General features: G+C 40.0%; 1 protein-coding gene across 2 annotated transcripts in view; it reads left to right on the top strand.

Moving 5' to 3' along the window:
• Positions 1 to 559: 559 nt before the first annotated feature.
• AVL9 (AVL9 cell migration associated) overlaps positions 560 to 20,544 on the top strand; it is a 73,644-nt gene continuing 53,659 nt past the window's right edge. For both annotated transcript variants that reach the window (XM_038390044.2, XM_038390046.2), the window contains exon 1: positions 560 to 810. In XM_038390044.2, coding sequence (XP_038245972.1) covers positions 715 to 810 — 96 coding nt within the window. In that variant the 5' untranslated portion in view covers positions 560 to 714. The remainder of the gene's footprint in view (positions 811 to 20,544) is intronic.

Raw genomic sequence — 20,544 nt, 5'->3', positions numbered from 1 at the left:
GTGCCACAAGTCCTCTTTTTCTTTTTGCGAATACAGACTAACACGGCTGCGACTGTAACCACTTAAAATAAATGACTGCAACTATTTCAGAGTGGTCATTTTAACCTGTTGAGGGTGTCACTGTTTACCCCCATTTTTACAGCAACTACCTGATAGCGGGTCCCCATGCCTCATCTGAAAGTAGACCGAATAGGCTTCCAAAGGATGTACGCGGGCTGTGTGTGGGTAGGTAGGCGGGAGGGTACAGTACGGCCACCACATGGGTGGTATCACATGCCGCTGGCCCTGTAGCCCCCTCTCAGCCCCCGACCTCCAAAAAGAAAAGGAGGACTCGTGGTACCTTAGAGACTAACAAATTTATTTGAGCAGAAGCTTTCGTCCTTCTCCAGCATGTGAAGTCGAGAGAGAGAGAGAGCAGGATGGAAGGAAGGAAGGAAGGAGAAGGAGAGAAACGAAGGAGAAGAGGAAGGCGAGGAAAGGGCCAGGCAGCCGCTGGAAGGGAGAAGGGAGGTGGCTGGCCGGCCCTCGTGCTCTGCACCACCCCCCGGCGGGGCGGGGCGGGGCGGCTGCGGCGCTGCGGAAGCGGAGGAGGGCGGCACAGGCAAGGAGAGTGGAGCGGCCCTGGCCGGCTCGGGGCTTATTCCGTGTCGGCCCCGGCGCGGGGCGCGCAGGGGCGCCCGGCCCGGCCCGCTGTAAACACCGCCGCGGGGCTCCATGGAGACGCAGGGGAAGCCCCCGCCGCCCAGCAGCCAGCGGGGGCCGGTGCTGCACATCGTGGTGGTCGGCTTCCACCACAAGAAGGGCTGCCAGGTGAGGGGGAGAGGCCCAGGCACCCCCCGCCCCTGCCCCCTCCCTCCGGCCTGCCTTGCTTCCTGCCCTGTGCTTCCTCCTCCCTCCCCTTCCCCACAGCCTCCCCCCCCCCCTCCGGCTTTCACCTCTGTTCACCCCCTTCCGACAACATCTGCTCCTCTCCCCAGCCTTTTCTTCCCCGCCCCCCCCCCGTCTGCAGTTCTTTAGCTGCTCCCCTCCTACCTTGCGGGCCTTCCTCCATCCTCCTGCCCTGCCCTGCGCTGCGCACATCTTCCCTTCCTTTCATCTTCCTACCCCGCAGCTCACCCCCCCCCCCCGCTTCTGGGTCCCTCTTCCTGCGTCTGTGCTTGTGTGCTTCAGCACCAGGCTGAAAGATAAAAGTGTGTCTGCGTTATTATTATTTCTGGCAGGGGTCATTTGCTGTGTGTCTCACACTGCGGGGGGGGGAGAGGGGAGGGAGGAGGAGAGACAATATAAATGCGATTTGGAAGTTTCACTCATTTGATTGAGAATCTTGGTTGACAAATACAGTAAAATCCTTTCATCACCAAAGAGACCTTTAATGCTATCTCTAGAACTAATTTGGGTTCCTGATTTCTGTCACCCTTCCTTCCTTGAATAGTACTTACTGTGGTGAGCAGTCCCATAGAGTTTAGTGTTAGTACTTCTGTAAGGTTGGTACTCCCCAGCGTGAATAAGGGTGATAAAATTGGGGGCCCCAGAGGAGGGAGACTCCCCCAGATGCATGGGATTTAACAGGTCTGTTAGTTCTGTGCATTAATTATTTGTTGTTTTTCAGTTCCATGTACCATACTGGTTTCTTTCTCTTTCTCTCATGCACCCTCCTCTCCTCCCACCCTTCAATTGTAGAAACTGGTTATGATGATACATACGACATCTAGGTCCTACGGTTCTGGGTTTTCTTGTTGACTGCTCAGTGCTTTTTTGTCAGTGTGTATGCTTGAATATTTAAAAAAAAAAAGATATTCTAGTAGAAACCAATACGAAACTTTTGTGGGTGAGGCTGCATTTGCTCCGACTGGCCTCTGTGAAGAATTAGTCCTTAGAGAAGCAATGACTCAATTGCTTAGTTGGCAAATGTTGGCTATACCGAGGTTAATATTTATTCTGATGGATAAATGATTTTCTCTAACTTCAGACTTAAGGACTTCATTCTGAGGATAAAGTGATCTTAAACAGAGTTGGCAGAATAGGATTTGACTATGCAGACAAAAATATTTTAAACTACAATAGCTGTTTACAATAATACATACAGATCAGGAATGAGCTATAGGGGATGGGAATGTCCCAAAAGGTAAAGAAAGAGATTTAAAAAACAGTATTGGAATAGATAAGCATTTATAAATGGAGGACAGCTTAAAAAAATAAGAGTTGGGTAAATTCTAGCTTACTCCACCTTCTTCTTCTGATAGCCCAATATGTCACTGCAACATCACAGGCATAACCTTAACAAAAGGATAAATAGTTCAGTGGCTTCCAAATATTAAGTTTGTGTTAAATGTTAGGTATGTATATCCTTCTCCTCCACTATGTTATGATTATTATTATTATTTTATTTTTTTAACAGTTGTTTAATGGGGACTGTAAGGGGAAAGAGCATCATCCTTTATACTCCTTCAATTCTCTTACTTCTCCCCTTACCTTTTTCAGAGCAATGATGAGTGCAGGACTTTGGTCCAAACCTGTGTGGTATTTTGGCTTGTTCACACAGTTCCTGTGCCATAAAGCAATGACTGTTTTTTCATCTTTTGCATCATCTTGTTCCACTGTTTAACTAAAAGAGCTTTTTTTATCATGGTGTTTAAATTTCTAAGGTCTGTATGATTGCTGGAGTCTGGAATGTGTCTTGTAGATGCTTTTGGGTATCAAAAGGGAGAATCAACGTAAATGGCGTGTTCAGAGTTGCGTCTCCCTGTCAAGACAGACAGTGCTATGTCCAGATTTGCAATCCAGCAATTGGTAGACATTACTACATTGCATAACAGTGTTAAATGGCCTAATGCTGAATTACATTTGCCCTGTAATGTACATTTGTTTACTGATTTTAAAATGAAGTTAGGTTTGTGAGATTAGTTTAGATGTATCTCATCTCAACTCTTGAAGTCCTGGACAACCTCTCTCATCTCTACTCCCAGCAAAAAACTCTTAAATAGTGCTGTCTTTTGTTTGTTACCTAAACAGTCATCAAATTAGGCTGCATTAGGCTGCGTTATCTTTATCTGCAGTGAGAGCCATAGTGAGACTATTTCTACTGAGTAAAAGATTTCCAAAGCTCAGTCAGTAGTTATAGTAAGCATTTTTCAGTTATATTGTGAATGAAAGTTATTAATGGTTTTTCTTAACACACATAAGTTCTAAGTATCATTCTTTTTGTCCTTTTTTTTCCTTTTTTTCCCCACCTTCGCATTTTCTATCATATTCACACTCTTTACAGGTTGCACTTTACTATCAAGGTGATAACTGTTCTGTAGGCAGTTTATTTTTGACAGCATATTTGGGGGGGAAATGAATTTTGTATTTCTGAACTGTTGCAGCTTGACACATTAGAGTATTCCATCATCCATTTATCTACAGGACTGATTCAGCATGGACAATGGCATTGCAAGGTCCATCAGTTTATGTCCATGCTGTCTTGGAAGGATCATTTGTAAAAATGAGACTATAGTTCAGTCTCTGTGCCTATGCGGTCTTTGGCTTCTGCTGAGACTGTCAACAAGGATACCAGTTGTGATGGTGTGTTCTGTGATGTGGATGATTATTATCTGAGGATTGGTCTGAAGCCACTAGCTCATTTCGTTAAGGACCAAAGACCCATTGTTAATATTTTGGGATATGTTCCGAAACCACATAGTAGGGTAGGTAGAAAACAAAACAAAAAAGAAAAACTCATAGAACTCCTCCTCTGATCTTACTAACAATGGCTGAAGCTTAAAAGCATTCATCTAGCACAAGCATTACTAATCAATAGATGTTTTGGATGACACAAATATATTTAAATCAAATATTTGGAACATTTTTGATTACTATAGGCCTGATTTAATGGGGCTATTCACATGAGTAAATTTACTCACAGGTATGTGTTTCCAGGATCAGTTGCTATAACAATAATTAGATGGTCTTTTTGGGCTTGCAATATTTATCAGACACCTGCTAGCCAGTGGCTGTTATGGAAGATGGGCACTGATTGTGTGTTAGCAGAAAAGCCAGCACATATTGCCCCCAGCTGCTTAGAGGGAATGGAGTTTGGAGTTGCATATACTTTTGTCTTCTGGCTTCTATGGTTTCAGCATTCTGTTGGGGGAGAAAAGTATCCTCTCCTGTTGCCCTTCCTCTGCCGCCCCTCCCTCTGCCTACAGGAGCAGCAGCAGAATGAAAACGATATGATTATTGATGACTGGAAGTTTCCCTCTGCTACTGGGACCCTGCTCACTGGAGAAACTTTTCAAGTACTATGATCTGTGAGGTTCTTTTATGTTTTTTCAGAAAATTCATATAAAATTGAATCTCTGCAAATTTGGTGTTATGTTGAAACACACTCGCACCTCTTAGTTGACTGTCTTTCAGTCCAAAGTAATCTTTTTGGTAGAAATTAAAATCTGTAATGCAAAACTGCTGCCTGTGTAGATGTACTTTTTATAGATCTAACACTTGGCATATATATTCTGGATTCTTTGTGTATGATTATTAATAGATAGCAAAAGTAATGGGACCTTTATGTGCTCTGAGGATAGACATTTTAATTATATTGGAATTGCTCTGTATAGATACCTTCTGATTACCTGAAGTGTCTGTCTATTCCTGTTACCCTTGTTCAGGAATAGGAAGATAAATATAGGAAAAGTTAAGCTATATAGAATAGAAATTTAATTTATGTTAAAGATAATGCTGTAAATATTTTTTTCTGCATGTATTTTATTTTTTTCTAAAATTTTGTGCAGAACCATGACTAGTTGTACATGAAAATGATTTATTTGGTGATCGTATAAAAAACCTCAGAGCATCAGCCCATTTGACATGATTTTATAGTTTGAGCTCATGAGGTTAACTTCTAATTTTTGCAATGCTCTTGTCAAATCTGATGCATCTTGTGTTTTCTTCTGGGTAAATCTTGCTTATATAACATGAGACAAATATTTACAATACATGAAATAGAGTGTTTGCTGAATAACTAGAGAAAGCTGACAGTTACATTTTCTGGGTAAAAAGAAAAGGAGTACTTGTGGCACCTTAGAGACTAACAAATTTATTTGAGCATAAGCTTTCGTGAGAAGTGAGCTGTAGCTCACGAAAGCTTATGCTCAAATAAATTTGTTAATCTCTAAGGTGCCACAAGTACTCCTTTTTCTTTTTGCGAATACAGACTAACACGGCTGCTACTCTGAAACCTGATTTACTGGGTAGTTGTGCAAATTTCAGAATTGCCACTGACCATTGAGATAGACTTGCAGTGCGTAGAAGCAGCATGAAATCAAGAATCCTGATTTCAAGAACAGATCATGGGCATCTCTCAGGCTAGTAGAGTTTAAGCATGTTGAGGAGCCGTATGTTCAGTTTCTCTGTAGCAGCAGGCATCTAAGTATACTGCTGGTTTAGCATCCATTATTGACTACTTATGTAGTGACATTGATGAAATATTCAGAAAGAGCTGCTTACCATACCTCCTCGCCACAAAGAAGATGTGGATATGATAATGACTTCTTAGAATGGGAAGAAGACACTGTCTTGGAGACTAGATCCCTCTGGTATTTGATATGTTTTGCAGCAATACGTTAAGAAAGGCGATAATCTATTTGAATACTGTACTATGATGGATTTCTGTGCAATACTTACGGGGTGAGTCTACATGAGCAGCATTGAGTCTCAGGACCCAGGTCATCAACAAACTCAGGCTTTCATAGACTTTAAGGTTAGAAGGGACCGTTATGATCATCTAGTCTGACCTCCTGCACAACGCAGGCGACAGAATCTCACCTACCCGCTCCTGTAACAAACACCTGACCTATGTCTGAGCTATTGAAGTCCTCAACTCGTGGTTTAAAGACTTCAGGGTTCAGAGAATCCTCCAGCAAGTGACCCGTGCCCCATGCTGCAGAGGAAGGTGAAAACCCCTCAGGGCCTCTGCCAATCTGCCCTGGAGGAAAATTCCTTCCTGACCCCAAATATGGCGATCAGCTAAACCCTGAGCATGTGGGCAAGACTCACCAGCCAGACACCCAGGAAAGAATTCTCTGTAGTAACTCAGATCCCACCCTATCTAGTGTCCTATCACAGGCCATTGGGCATATTTACTGCGAATAGTCAAAGATCAATTACTTGCCAAAATTAGGCTATCCCATCATACCATCCCCTCCATAAACTTATCAAGCCAGATATGTCTTTTGCCTCCACTGCTCCCCTTGGAACTTCACTCCTTTGATGTTTAGAAACCTTCGTCTAATTTCAAGTCTTAACTTCCTGATGCTTAGTTATATAGCTCAGGCTACGGTGTTAAAACCAGTTGTGTAGCATAAACCCCTCCCTTTGCTTCAGAGCCACAGCTCAAAGGGCCACTCAGCTATTTTTAGTGCCGTAGTGCAAGCCTGAATCTGTCAACCCAGGCTCTGCGACTTGCTGCCGCTTGCTGTGTAGATGCATTTGTTGCGATAAATTATATGGAATGTCACTTTCTGGATAAAAAATAAAATAGCAAATGTCATCCATCAACTTATGAAAGTTGCTGAAAGTCCCCAGTGGCATGAATTTAATCAAAATAGTTTTTTACTATGAATAAAATTACTTAGAATATTTAATAACATCTAATGGGTTGTTTTAAAAATATTTAAAACCATTATCTTTAGTGCCTGTCTAGTCAGCCACAGAGCAGTAAGGCGGGAGGATGGATAGGAGGGAGCAGCCGCTTCCCCTTCAGCTGTGTTCCTGCCTCTGACTCTGTATAGTCAGAAAGACCAGCAGCACGTCCAAGATACAGCTTTATAAACTATGCAGGCCTGATTCACTGCTATTCTGCACCTTGTGTAGTAGCCTGTGCCAATATGGAGTGGATGTTACCATTCTGATTTGGTAGCATTTTACACCTACTTTGCGTAAATGACTACACAAGGTGCAGGCCAGCCATGAATCAGACCTTGTGACCCTTTGTCTGAATCAGATAATCAAAACTGACTCCCCATAATTGCACAGTAAAGCATTAGTTATAAAAATGATTGCTCCTGCTCTTCCTTGCCTTCTGTACAGTACAGGTTTTAACTTGGCAGCTCTCAGGGTTCCACTGAGACTGGTTTAGTTGTTTATTACCACAACCTACCCACATACAAAAAATCAGAGCATGGGAAAAGTTACAAATATTAAGGAACAAAATAAACCCCAAACCCATAAATCATGGAATCTGTGACAGTAAGGCTGGCTTTTTGTCATGGCTTACATATTATAATGTGTATAGTTTTAGGTGAATATGTAATATATTTCTCTTTCCAGTACTTTTAGAATGAACCATATCTAATTCTGTGTTCTACTTTCCTTATTGGCAAAAGCCTCCTTTATTTGATTAGTCAAAAGTGTAATTGGGAGATATGAAATTCAGCTGATATTCCAAAATAGATGTAAAATATTTTGTCCCGCCAAAACTAAATTCTGAAGCCACTTGGTTAGATAACCTCATTGTTGTGGCTAGGGAAGAATTAATATTTAGCTAGTTTGCTGATTTTTTTTAAACTCATCCCTTGATTACTCCAAAGTGTTACCAACAGCACTTTCCCTTCTTTGTCAGCTGTGAAAATGTACCTGTATATCTTACCCATTTTATTTTTTAAATAAATAACATGGCTCGAGTATTGAGAGTCAGGAAGAAAAATCATTTTACTAGTGAGATAAGAGGGAATGTTCTGAGTATTCTCTCACCCTCACATATTTGTGTGCGTGGTATGTACATGTTTTCATGTTTTTAGAGTGCAGGAAAGTTGAAAGGAGAAAAGATGTTAATTCAAAAATGTCTTATGCCATATCAAATCCCAAAGCCTTAAGATAAATAATAAAAAGGACCAACATGAAAAGATTTGGCTCAAAAGTATATATCGTTATTTTCCTACTGTCTCCTCAATTTTCTCAGCTCCAACCCATAGTGGGGTAAATGTGTAGTAGACCTGATCTATGGAATATCTGCAGTACTGTATTTCTCATGTAGACATGGAGGAGGCTGCTTTCAAAGTATTTGGTTCTTTATCCCCTTAATATTTAAAAATTACGGTGAAAATGTTGCTTTAATCAATTTATGAAACTTGGAGTAAATGAAGGAAAATATTGATTAAAAGGTTTCAGTTGTGAGAGAAGTCCTCAAAATAAAAGCAGTTGCAGGTTCTTCAGAAATGAAGATCATGGCAGGAGGACACTAAGCCAGGACAGCTCAAATGTAGTACAAGTACCAGCAGGAGGACTATGTGTTTATATGGAATATCTGAAGGTGGCTTGCTCTCTTGGCACTTCTACATTCTTTTGTTCTGTTGTCCAGCTAGTTTCAGGGTATTTTAGAAAGGCTTGGATTGCTAGAGTTGTTTCTTATATACATTAGTGCTTTTCATCTTTCAAAAGTAGATCATCTCTTGTAGCAGGTAGTCCTGAGTTTCACAGTCTTGTAGAGTAGCTGACATGAGCAAAAACAAGTTATTCCTGGTTTTGGTTTTCTCTGCCACAAAGGTATTGCTCAGAACAATAAAATATTTTCTCTCCGTTAAAACTGTATTAGCTCAGGAACATGATTTGCTTTTAAAAATGTTAATTATGTTATACAAGTACTGAGTAGCCTACTAAACTCTTATTTCTCTTTAAGATTTTGTTAGACATTTCTCTTTGGAAAATTATAGACACAAATCATGTGATGAAAATGCTGGCTTAGGGGAGAAAGGGTTATCTTATGGTTAAGGCACAAGACTGGGAGTCAGGAGAATTTAGTTCTGTTCCCAGCTCAGCTACTTCCTGTGTGACCTGGGGCAAGTTGAGATCTGTGACTTAAAGTTTCATTATCTGCAAAATGGGGATGATGGCTTAAAGTAATTTATTGGTAAAGTGTCTTGAGTTTCTCAGAAGGAAGCTGCTATAATAGTGCAAAGTGGTGGTGGTCATATTTTAAAGACTAAGAAAAATATTGACTTTTCACCTGGACCTCTCCACCAAGTTTAAGAAACAGTTCTTCTACCTGAAACTTATGTGGGGATTGAAAGGATAGAATTCACTGCAGACCCACATGCAGATTGTTGAGCAAATACACAGTCCCTTTATCGTTTTTGCCTCTGATCTGGAGTAGGAAATCTGACCACTCGTGTATGTTATAAATTGGGTTTAGTGGCCACTACATCTGTGTAATTCAGACACAGTGACCATGTCACCAGCTAACCTCAAATCTCTCTTCCCACTTGTTTATGAAGAGCTGGAATGAAGCTCACTCAGTGTCCAGGATCCCATGTGCAATCATTCTGCAATCTGCCCACACCCTAGTATGATGGGTGAATATTGCCTAGAATGCACAACTCCAAAGCATTCTTTCTGCTCATTTAAATGTTCTCGTCTCTAATGGTGCTGAAAAATTAAATTGGATAATGGGATATTACCTTTTATGTCTTGGACTGATCATGCTTCCAGTTACTGTTGTTTGTTCCAGATCCTTAATTTGTAAGACAGCAGTAACTATTGCTACACTTTCCTATGGAGAATGAGTTTGCTGAATACATGTAATAATGGACCACTTCAGTGCAAAAATGCCTATTCTTTTTAGTGGGGCAAAAGATTGTGTTCCGAGAGATCGTCCAAAACTTGTCTTTAACAAGTAGCATAACCACTGAATGTGAATGTTTGTTTTCCCCAAAACTACAGTAATGAAAAAACATGTCAGGTGGTGGTATGTTTTTGTTTTCCTCCTAAGAATGAGTTCACAATACAAGTTGCCTGTGTATTACATTACAGGTACAGTGTGGGTTCCAAGAATGAAACCACTGATACTGTCTTTCTTAACTTAGACTTTTAGTTCCTTTTGTGTTGCTGGCACATCAGGCAGTCCAGTTTCTCCATTGATCACAGTCACTTTGTAATTGTGATACTTCTTCCCAGATGATGCCAGCATATTCAATATTCCCTCTCACTGTTTTCTGGCAGTTCTTCCTTCGGCTTTCTTGTTTTCTCTTTCTTTTCTTGCATACCCAATTCAATGCTTGCTTAACCTGTCTCGCATCTTCCATATGGCGTGCCTGTTCCAACCACCTGAGCCTTCTTTCTTTGATATTTTCTAAAATATCCTGCTTTGTCAGTTTCCTTAGTCTTGCATTTGTTGTTTTTGTCTTTCCATGAAATGTGTAGAATCTTCCTCAGCCATCTGTGGTGAGCATCCTCCAACCTCTCTTTTTTAACCACTTAATTGGCCAAGTCTCTGCTCCACATAGTAGCATGCTCAGTGCAATCGCCTGGTATAATCTGACCTTTGGTTTGGTGTGGAGACCTCTTTTTCACCAGATGTTGTTCCATCTTCCAAAAGTCATGTTTGCTTTTCCTAATCTCATACATGTCTTTTTCATGGCCACCTTCAAATGTCATCACACTCCTCAAGTGGTAGAACTCTTCTACCTGTTCACTTTCTTTTCTATCCGCAGCTGCTTTTGTGTCACAGTTCAGGGCAATTCTACCTGTATCCCCCACCGTGGTCCAGCAAGGCACCCACGCTGAAGCTTCCAGCTCTCCAGCCATCACTTCTCTTGGTCAAAGACATGTATTTCTTTCCCTCCTGGTTGGGGTTTTTCCAAGCTGCACAGTTCCTTGTTTACACTATGAATTCCCTAGCAGACTACATAAGCAGGCCTTCTCTGCTCAGAAGCTATAAACAGCATAATGACTCACAGTTGAGTTACCACATAGTTCTTAGCAAGACTATTTATTTTTAAGGTAAAGAAAACATGTTAAAAATGAAAGAAACTACACACACGAATAAGTTGAGGAGATGGGGGGAGTGTCTTTGCTAAAGTGCTCTGGTTGGTGTCAGTTCCAACCCTTCCCTAAGGATTGGGGTCTTCCTTGTTTGCTTTATCACAACAAAGGCCTTGAGTCACTTTAAACTCAGGTTATTTATTCAAAAGTCTTTTCTTTGTTTGCTGGTCTCTAGAGAATCCAGTTTGAACCAGTAAATGCAGATCTGTTCAGCTGCTAGTGCCTCTCAGGATGTGTTAGGACCTGAGTGAATTTGCTAGATTACCACTGTTCTTTGTTCCTGGAGGACTGTGGTCCCCCTCCCCATGAAATTGTATACAGTGCCTAGACCACAGTGAAACATAAATTAATACGGTAAGATTTAACTTAATTCAGTCTGGTTTGTCCAGGGTATTGCAGGAAATTGCCATATCTGTCACAGTTTGCATCTGTTGTTCAGTTTCCTACCTTTATAATCATGGTTTTCTCTGCATCAACTTGATGCTTCCTGTTCTACTTATGATGTAAGGGCAGTCATTATGTTCTATGTCGTACTTAGTAAAACAATGTCGTTGGCAAAGTCAGAGTTGTGTAACTCATCCGCTAACCCATTTTGCACTATCCATGATGCCTTTTATTGCCCCTTCATCACCCTCCTATTGTTAATGGAGAGAGGATTGGTGATAACACACACCCTTGTCTAACCCCAGTAGCAAACCCAGGTCTGTATCATTCTTACTGTGCATTTACTTCCATCATATAAACTCATTGATCAGCTTCTCTGGTATCCCATAGCTTCTAGCAATATTCCTCAATCAAACACTTTCTTAAAGTTGATGAAGTTGATTAAGATGGATTTTTGCCAAGTAGTAGCTTTTTCAATGATCTGTTGAAGAGTGAATATCTGTTCACAGTATGATCTATCTAGAGGGAACCCAGCCTGCTGTTCTTGTAATATTTCATCCATTACCTTCTTCATTCTATTCAGCATAATGGTAGCCAGTATTTTGCCTAGGATTGATAGCAGTATAATACTTCTCCAGTTTGGGCACAGAGTAAGATCACCCTTTTTTGGTAATGCCACTATGATACCATCTTTCCAGTGTTGTGGCACTTGTCCTTTCACCTATATTTAGTGCATAATTTAGGAACATTGGAAAATTAAACTATTCTTTGTATACTCGCTGTTTAATGTTGTACACAATTTCACAAGTTCCATTTTCTTTAGCACTTATGGTGGTTAGACACATACACAGAGGGGAGATTATTTCCCTTAATTAGCATTTTATGTACACGTTTAAAGTGTTCTTCAAGTTTTCCTTTCTAATAGAACAGTATTACTATTTTAGTGTTACTGCAGTTATTTCTTTGAAGTCCCATACTAGCCACAAGTGATTACCAGATATTACTTTGTACAACTCCATACTTGATCTTTTCCCTCTTTTAACATATTTTAACAGCTGAACTATGACAAGACTACTAAATATTCCTTTACAATTCTATATCACCTGTCAACTCCAGTTTAAAATTTGAACTGAATATGCATTAAAATTAATTTTTACCTGTCTGTCAGTTTTTAGTATGGATAGCTGATGCACCCAGAATTCAGCATTGTTGCAGGTATTTAAATGGCATTAAAAGAGGTCATCTTAACATTTTGGATGAAAGCGCTATAGAAGTGCAAAGATTTCAAAGCACTTTGCAAACATTAATTCAACCTGTGACACTTCTGTAGATAACTTTTATGTCCATTTTACATATGGTTAAAGTGGAGGGAGGCACAAAGAGGTTACACGATTTATTCAAGCCACACTGCTTGCCAGTGGCAGAAATGGAATTAGAACCCAAGTTCCCTGCACTAATGCCTCCTTTATTTTATAACTTTGTAACTTTGTCCACCTATAAGGCAATTTGCATATGAATGGAACTCTGTGGGAATTGAATTACTGTATGACATTAATTCACATACAGGTAAGCATTTCTTTCATATTTCACTCATATTTTAATGACACTTTAGTCCTTGTTTGGGGTGTTGGTTTTTGTTTTTTTTTAACCTCACTAATGGAAAGGAGCTGTGTCTAATGGTTAGAGCCATGGGCCTAGGAGTCAGAATGCCTGGAATCTGTTTAGGACTCAGCCAATAACTCTGTTACTTGTGTTTTGTTATTGTTATATGAATGTTAGGGGCTGTGAGGCTGATTTAAATGTTGTAAAGGACTTTTACATTCTTGTATGTAAGCATAAAATGGTGTTGTTTGCACTGAAGTACTAGACACTTGCTCTGTGAGAAGGTGGCCTTACCTAGAATGTTGTCTTTTGGCAGGCTGAAACGTGAGAGATGGGCTTGCCTCAGTTTCCTTCCTTCGAAATCTCCAGTAACTCCACAACAGCTCTCTTCCCTAATAGTACCTCCTTGGGCTGGTTTATTACCAAAACATAGTTTAGGTAATCCATAACAAAAGTTCCAAACATAGTCTGTTTCTTACACCCCAGTACATAGGGTTCTTAAAATTCCATGACATGATGCTCCCACGAACCACATTCTGGTATCTTCTATCACACTTGGGCTCTTCTTCGGTCCTCTCCTAACCTTTTTCCAGGACAGCCACCTGAGCTCTTCCAGCTGGAGTGGAATACCACTCTTCCCAGCAGGAATCCTCACAGCGTGTCTGTTGGGTGTTTATCCTCACCATGGGAGCATCCCTCATTACTCCTGTTCTATTAGTCTTTTCCAGCTTAGAAGCCAGCAGGCAACTCTCTTTGCTACTGTTTTGCCTTCAGCCCTCTGGTGCTGGTTCTCTTGCTTGTGGGGGTTGACAGAATAAACCTCTGTAGTCACACTCGACACACTACTGTAATAATATTTGTACAAAATATGTCTAGTGAGGTATCCTTTAAAAACTCATAATTTGCTGGTCATTATTGTCCTGCGGTAATGTGTGTGGCAACATTGTAATGTGAAGTTATAAAATTCCCCTGTAAGATGTTGTTAACATATGTTCCAAACCCCACAGCCCTGCCCAGGCAGAAGTCAAGTCTGTCCTAAAGAAAGGAAGGAATGTGTGCTTACCTTAATTTGCATTTAAGCAGTAAACAGTTATCAAGCAGAGGGGGAAAATAAAGGAAATTCAAACAGGTGAAAAATCTGCAGGAAACATCCTTCCATATAGACTCTTTGTCTCTGGACTCTCAGGTGGAAATGTTTTTCAAGAAGGGGACTGAAACTGTAAAAGGGAGGGACAAGTACCCCAGAACACACACCTCCCCTCACATCTCATTCACTGCACTTGAAAAGAAAAAGAAAGCAACAATTGGATTCAGGGACCAGCATCCTGACATAAAGAGTTTAGTCAGTAAGACTACTGAGAACCTGTGGTGAAAAATTTTGCTTGAATCTGCTATAGTTTGTTAGGTATTAATAAACATCTTATCTTTATTTTTCTTGTAACTGTTTGTCTTTTTATGCCTTATTACTTGTACTCCCTTAAAGTCTATCTCTGTAGTTAATAAACTTGTTTTATTGTTTTATCTAATCCAGTGTGTTCAGGTTGAGTGCCTGTGTAACTCCATTTGGAATAATAAGTTGTGTGCATATTATTCCCTTAAGGGAATAACAGATTTAACATATTTGCACTGTACAGGAGAGGGCTGGCCAGTACAGGACATCAGTTTCTGGGGGAAAATCTGAGACTGGGAGTGGGCTGTGGTCACCCTCGTAATCTTTAAAGCTGGTAAGAGCCAAGGGGTGGCTGCAGCACACACAGACATAGCTGGAAATGATTTACATGCTGGAGGCTGTTTGTGAGCAGTACAGGTTGGAGGCTACAGCAGCAAGGCCTCGTAAAGGGTACCCCAAGTTGCAGGGGTGACACGGCTATTCATAGGTCTGGATTGTAATGTGGTATGACATAGGGAGGTCAGCTGGCAAACCTCTCTTGCTGCTCTTCTGCCTTCCCATAGGAACCACGTACCATCTCCTAGCTCTGGCAGCTCTCACCTTCCAGCTTCACTGCCAGGCAGGTCTCACCTGCCCATTTCCTTACCCATTCAGGCAACTCTGAGTCATGTGCTCTTTCGCTTTCTAGGACCCAATTGCCCTCTTTTAAGTCCAGTTGGGGTCAGCTGATGAGTCATAGGGGCACAGTTAAAAGGCCAGTGTCACCCTATGACTTTTTTTTCCTCATTTTATTAGTTGGCTTCAGATTCTTCAATATTGTTCTGTTAATTTCTTTCCTTTAAAAAGTTTTCAATGATTATTCTTTCTTGGATTTCATTACCAAACAGCATCTCTGTATGGCATGTAATTATCTAATTTCAGTTTGGGATAACATTCTGACACAAGATGACCAACTGGTGCTAATGTGTTATGTTTAAGTTTTGGGAGAGCAATTATATGATGCCTGATTAAAAGACGTGTGTGTGTGTGTGTGTGTGTGTGTGTGTGTGTGTGAGAGAGAGAGAGAGAGAGAGAGAATTTACTGCTGATGAAAGGTACCAGGTTGGCAGTCCGAGAAATTAAGCCACAGGACAGGTACAGCTTATGTAGTAGTCGTGAATGATTTCCTCCCCTGCCCCATTAATGTGTTCTCCTGGAGAGATGACTTTTTGGGGTCAGAAGATACCTATCTCCATGCCCATTGGCCTCTGTGCTGGGCTTGCCAATAAGATGGACAAATTAAAATCAATCATAGTGCAGTCTGAGTGAGGTGGAAATCTTTCAACTAGGAACTGGACTGAGACCACCAAACTTCCTTCACCTGAGACTCTGAAGTCTAGGTGACTACTAACCTGGGCCGGATTCAAATCAGTGACTTAGAGAAGAAAGTAAGGTATTTTTGAGCTTGCCTCTCTCCGTCCGTTGCCCCCATCTCCTTCCCCATTTTTTGTTTGCTTGTTGTTTTTTTTTGTTTTGTTTTAATGTCTAATCTGCACTGTATATATATACCAAATCTGCAGATTGTGTTCGGAGTCTATATGGATGAACATGGGAGGAGGAGGGCATAAGGAGCATTGCCCCAGTTCTTGTGTCCTCCACGCAGTGCTCAGGAAGTAACTTCTACAAAGTGGATGTGGCAGGTTGAGAGTAAGGCCACAGCTTCCCGTTTCTATGAGTCAGCATAGCTAGCCGGGGTAGGTAGATGTGGGAGAAAGCATTGAACAGAAGCTGCACTCCCTGGAACACCAGGAGATGATGTGCCTGCCAAAGGGGACAGTACTGCTTGGAATTCTCCCTGGGGCATTTTTTGTGAACTACAATGTGTGTGCTGTGTTCCACTCTGGAATATGGTGTTCAGATCTCAATCCCCTACTTTGGGATTGCTGCAGAGACTGCACATTCATCATCTAATAGTTTTGCAAGACAGGCTTGTAACACCCTTACCCCTTCCCCTCCCAAGCTAAATGTGACTTTCTGGAAAGGCAGCCTTTCTTAGCTTGTAGGAAAGTCACTGTTTCTGACTAGTCTTTAAGGAAAAGTGTGCAGGAAAAGGGTCCTGAAGGATTCCTCCATTTCATTTACCTTTTTTTTTTTTTTTTAACTAGTGCTCTTTATGAAAGCAAAATGTTTGAGTAACTGTAATTGAGAAATGGCAAAGAATATCTGAAAGTGTTACTGGGAACATTTCTGAAGTCAAATATGAAGGTTTTGTTTGTAGGGTTTTGGGTTGGGTGATTAAGAATATTTTATTTTTATTTTAATTAATTTAATTTTTATTTACACTAGCTACTGTATCTGAATGTTATATTAATATAAGAAGTCAGATTTTTTGAGGCATACTCTAATGGACAAGTTGTAAATATCTATAGCAGGACAGATGGTGTCACTGTAACATAGGCTATGGGGATTGGAAGGGACCGCAGGAGATCATCTAGTCCAACCCCCTGCTCAAAGCAGGACCAATCCCCAATTTTTGCCCCAGATCCCTAAATGACCCCCTCAAGGATTGAACTCACAATCCTGGGTTTAGCAAGCCAATGCTCAAACCACTGATATCTAAGTAGCTGTCCTATTTATAGTTTTAGTGTTAAAGGGCGGGGCATGATGATAAAAGGTATTCAGGAAAGATTATCAGCTGTTTTTAAAGTCTGAAAGGAGCCCAAAAGGAGTCTAAAAAGAGCGCAAAGTCAAATTTAAAAAAATTATCTATTAAAATGAAGGGAAAACTTTAATTTGATATTGTCTATATGTATTTGTCTAATAGAGTTAATGGTATTTGTGATGTAGGTGTGTCACTGTTTTCTCTGTCAACTGTTTGAAGTTGTTAACACTGATTCTGTGGTTTTGTTTGCCAATACGATGGGAGGGAAATGTTAAAATAAACTAAGAATTGAGTCCAAAGTGTTTATAGACATTAATGCTATCTGGGGCTTGTTTTTTCACTCTATTATGTATAACAATTTCAGCAAGTGCTTCAAATTAAACCTTCAGATTATTCCTCTAAATAGAAATAAAGTAGTCTTTTGTGCAGAGCTTCTTTTCTTGACTTGAACTGTTTATTCTACAAACTGTTAAAAGAAGATTATTAAGGTTGCAAAGTCAAGCACTCAAAACTTAGGAAATTCAGAATTAAGGTTGCCTGTACAGCCTTAGTTCGGCCCCCTTGTGCACATGCAATATGATACCGTCTTTAATTACATACTATTTGTTCCACAGGCTCCTGCCTCATTCAATGCATAGGATGGAGGATGCTCACTTAATATTTTATTGTCTCCTCATTGTTCAGTGTGTGGCCACACACCTTATTTACTGCACATTGTTCAAACCGTGCTCTGGAGACAGAATTATTAATTTTCTCATGGTCTATGGTGCTCATTACAATAGTACCTGAGTTTCATAAATGTACATAAGTTGAGCTTTACAAAACCCCTGTGAGAATAGGTGGTATTATCCCCATTTTACAGATGGGAGAACTGATTAAGGTCAAAGAGAGATTAAGGTCAAAAGTTTCCACTAATTTTGGGTGTCCAGTCTGAGACTCCTATGAACTGATTTTTCAGACCACTTAGCATTATTTTCATGTTCAAAGCACAGCTCCTATTGACTTGAGTTGTAGCTCTGAGTGCTCAGCACATTAGCAAATCAGACCCCAGGATATAAGATGGGCACTCAGCAAATGAGGAACACACAGTCTGTGGTCATCTGTGAAAAGTTAGTTGTAAGTGACTTGCCTAATGTCATATAGGAGTTCTGTGGCAGAAGTAGGAATAGAAGCCAATTTTCCAGGGCAGCATTCAATTATGAGACCATCCTTTCTGTTCCTAGCCTCATTCACTATACACCCTCCACCTTCTGCAACAAATGAGGCAGGGATCCTATGCGCAACAGCCTCCTTTGCTACAGAACCCTCATTTATCCCCAGAGCAGGTCCATCTAGTACACTGAATGAGGCATGAGTCCATGTGATCATGTAATTAAAGACTGTATCACAATGCATCCATGCCTGGGAGCTGAATTAAAGGGTGTCACAGAGATCATAGGCTCCCGGCTCTTAGTTCTGGTGCCTGTTCCCAGACCAAACCTGAGCAGCTGTTACATGAAAAACCACTTATGCCCCCATAGGCCTGAGCTGGAGCCTACTCAGTCTTTCTGTGGGAATGGCGCATGCGTAGTCTGGTCACACATGGAGATGGTGACAGGTTTGAGAATGCTCAGCGTGGACAGAATCTTCAGAGCTTTAAGAAATTTTTCTGAGCATGTGCAAACTGCAATTTTTCATGGTTTTATAATTTAGCCAAATTTGGGCAGATTTTCATGGGGGTGGCAAAATGTTTTTCCCTGGCACAAAAATCAACTCGCTTTTCCAAAGCATAGAAGAGCTAGAGAAAAGATCACCAGGTCAAAGAAAAGGCTTTTTTTTTTTTTTCTTTTTTTGTCTTATTCTTGGAAACAGCTGAAATTTTCTACCCCCCCCCCCCAAAAAAATCAATCTACCTCAGGCAGACATCTGGCATGAAAAATTCCAGCACAAATAGATATATTTTTGCAAGCTGATTATAAGCAACTGAAAATAAAGTCTCATATTAGGAAGTGTTAGGCAATCTTATTAATAAGCCATGCTACCAGTCCTGTGTATAGTTAAACTACTAAAAATGTTTTTTTTAAATTATAATTGAGATGTACATGACTTTTAAACTTCTGTTCCGTAATTGTTAGATGGCGCTGAAGTCAAAATATCAAATGTAGATATTAAGGTGTGTCTTTAGATATTTAATAATCACCATGTACACATTAAGTTCTTTTGCATACAAATACCAATTTGAAATTTTACTCCAGTGAAACGTAGGCACCCAAAAAGTCTCTTAATGTAGAATTTTAGACCGTCCAACTTTGTTTTTAAATTATCCATTTGTCCAGTTTTCTCTTTCTCTCCTTTTTATTTTGTTAGTAGTGTTTGAGGTTATTCCATCATATAATTTACAAACAAACAATGTAGTTTTAAAGTTCTTCAGTTTGTTTTGAAATTAGTAAGTCCATCACTTATAAGCAAGCAGAGATACTGACTTCCATATCCTTACTATAATATATTCCTTGCGAGGAACAATGTTGTACAAACATTTGGGTATTTAAAATTTATTTTTTGCATTTTCTATTTCCAAGGTTATATTGACCATATTCCTCATTCCAGTAATATTTTTGTTAGCCGTTACTATTTGCAGCCAAGATGTCTGAATTTTGGAACACCATCAAATTATACATTCTAAATCCCTTTCTCTGTCGTAATTGCTCCAGCACTCTTTATAATACTGTAATTTCATGGTCTATAATTTGGAAGGTATATAATAGACTCTTGATTCCCCCTTGTTCCTCCCACACCATTATTATTATTATGGGGGTTTAAATTTGATTATCCATATACTACTGAAATGATTTCCTACATGATTTCTTTTGCATGCTCTTCTATGGAAGTTTACAGTGTTTGAAAAATACTGTACTTTTACAAGTTTGACAACTGATTGATCTTCAGCTGATTCATCTTCTATCAGAAATTATATTTTTCTCTCTTAATAACCTCTGCTCTCTTTACTGATAAATGAAGATTTGGCTAGAGCTCTCACTCCCTCATTGTGACAAGTTGATTTAACTATTACATTTAGAAATTTCTGTAAGATTTTTTTAATTGGCAATATTACATTGAGTTACAATTATTGAAGATAGTACCCATAATGTCAGTGACTCTGTAAAGCAGAACCTCCATCTCACTCACTTTTCCAGTGATTGCTTGATTAGTCTGCACTACTCTTACTTTTGTAGAGTCTTGCATTTTTAAGGGTCATCTTTTCTCTTTCAATCGCTGACAAATTGATTTGTGTACTTGAATTGAAAACATCTCCTTCTCTCCACCCTCAAAACCATATAGTAGGTGTAGATTTTAAACTGCACAAAACAAGATGCTTTGTTCATTCTTTTACATTCTATTTTAACTATAACCAGTCAGGCAGAAGACCTAGGTGTCACTAGACAGCTTAATGAAAATATCTATTTGATGCACAGAAGTGGTCAATAAAAAGTTAGGTTGCATAAAAAATGGGATAGAAAGTACTGACTATATTATAATGCTGTTATATAAATAAATACTATGTTTTTCCCTTTGAATGTACTCTGTTCAAGTCTAGTCAACCCTTCTCTAGAAATACACACCAAAAAAAAGAAGGGGTCCAGAGGTGGGCAATAAATGATTAGATGTATAGTGAGACTTCATGTGAAGAGAGATTGAGAAGTTTAGGATTCTTAACTAGAAAGATGATGAATAGGGGATATGATTGAGGTATTCA

Source organism: Dermochelys coriacea, chromosome 2 (assembly GCF_009764565.3).
Source record: "Dermochelys coriacea isolate rDerCor1 chromosome 2, rDerCor1.pri.v4, whole genome shotgun sequence".
Classification (NCBI taxonomy): domain Eukaryota; kingdom Metazoa; phylum Chordata; order Testudines; family Dermochelyidae; genus Dermochelys; species Dermochelys coriacea.
Note: the sequence above shows the minus strand (reverse complement) of the source record. Positions and strands in the feature narration are given on the sequence as shown.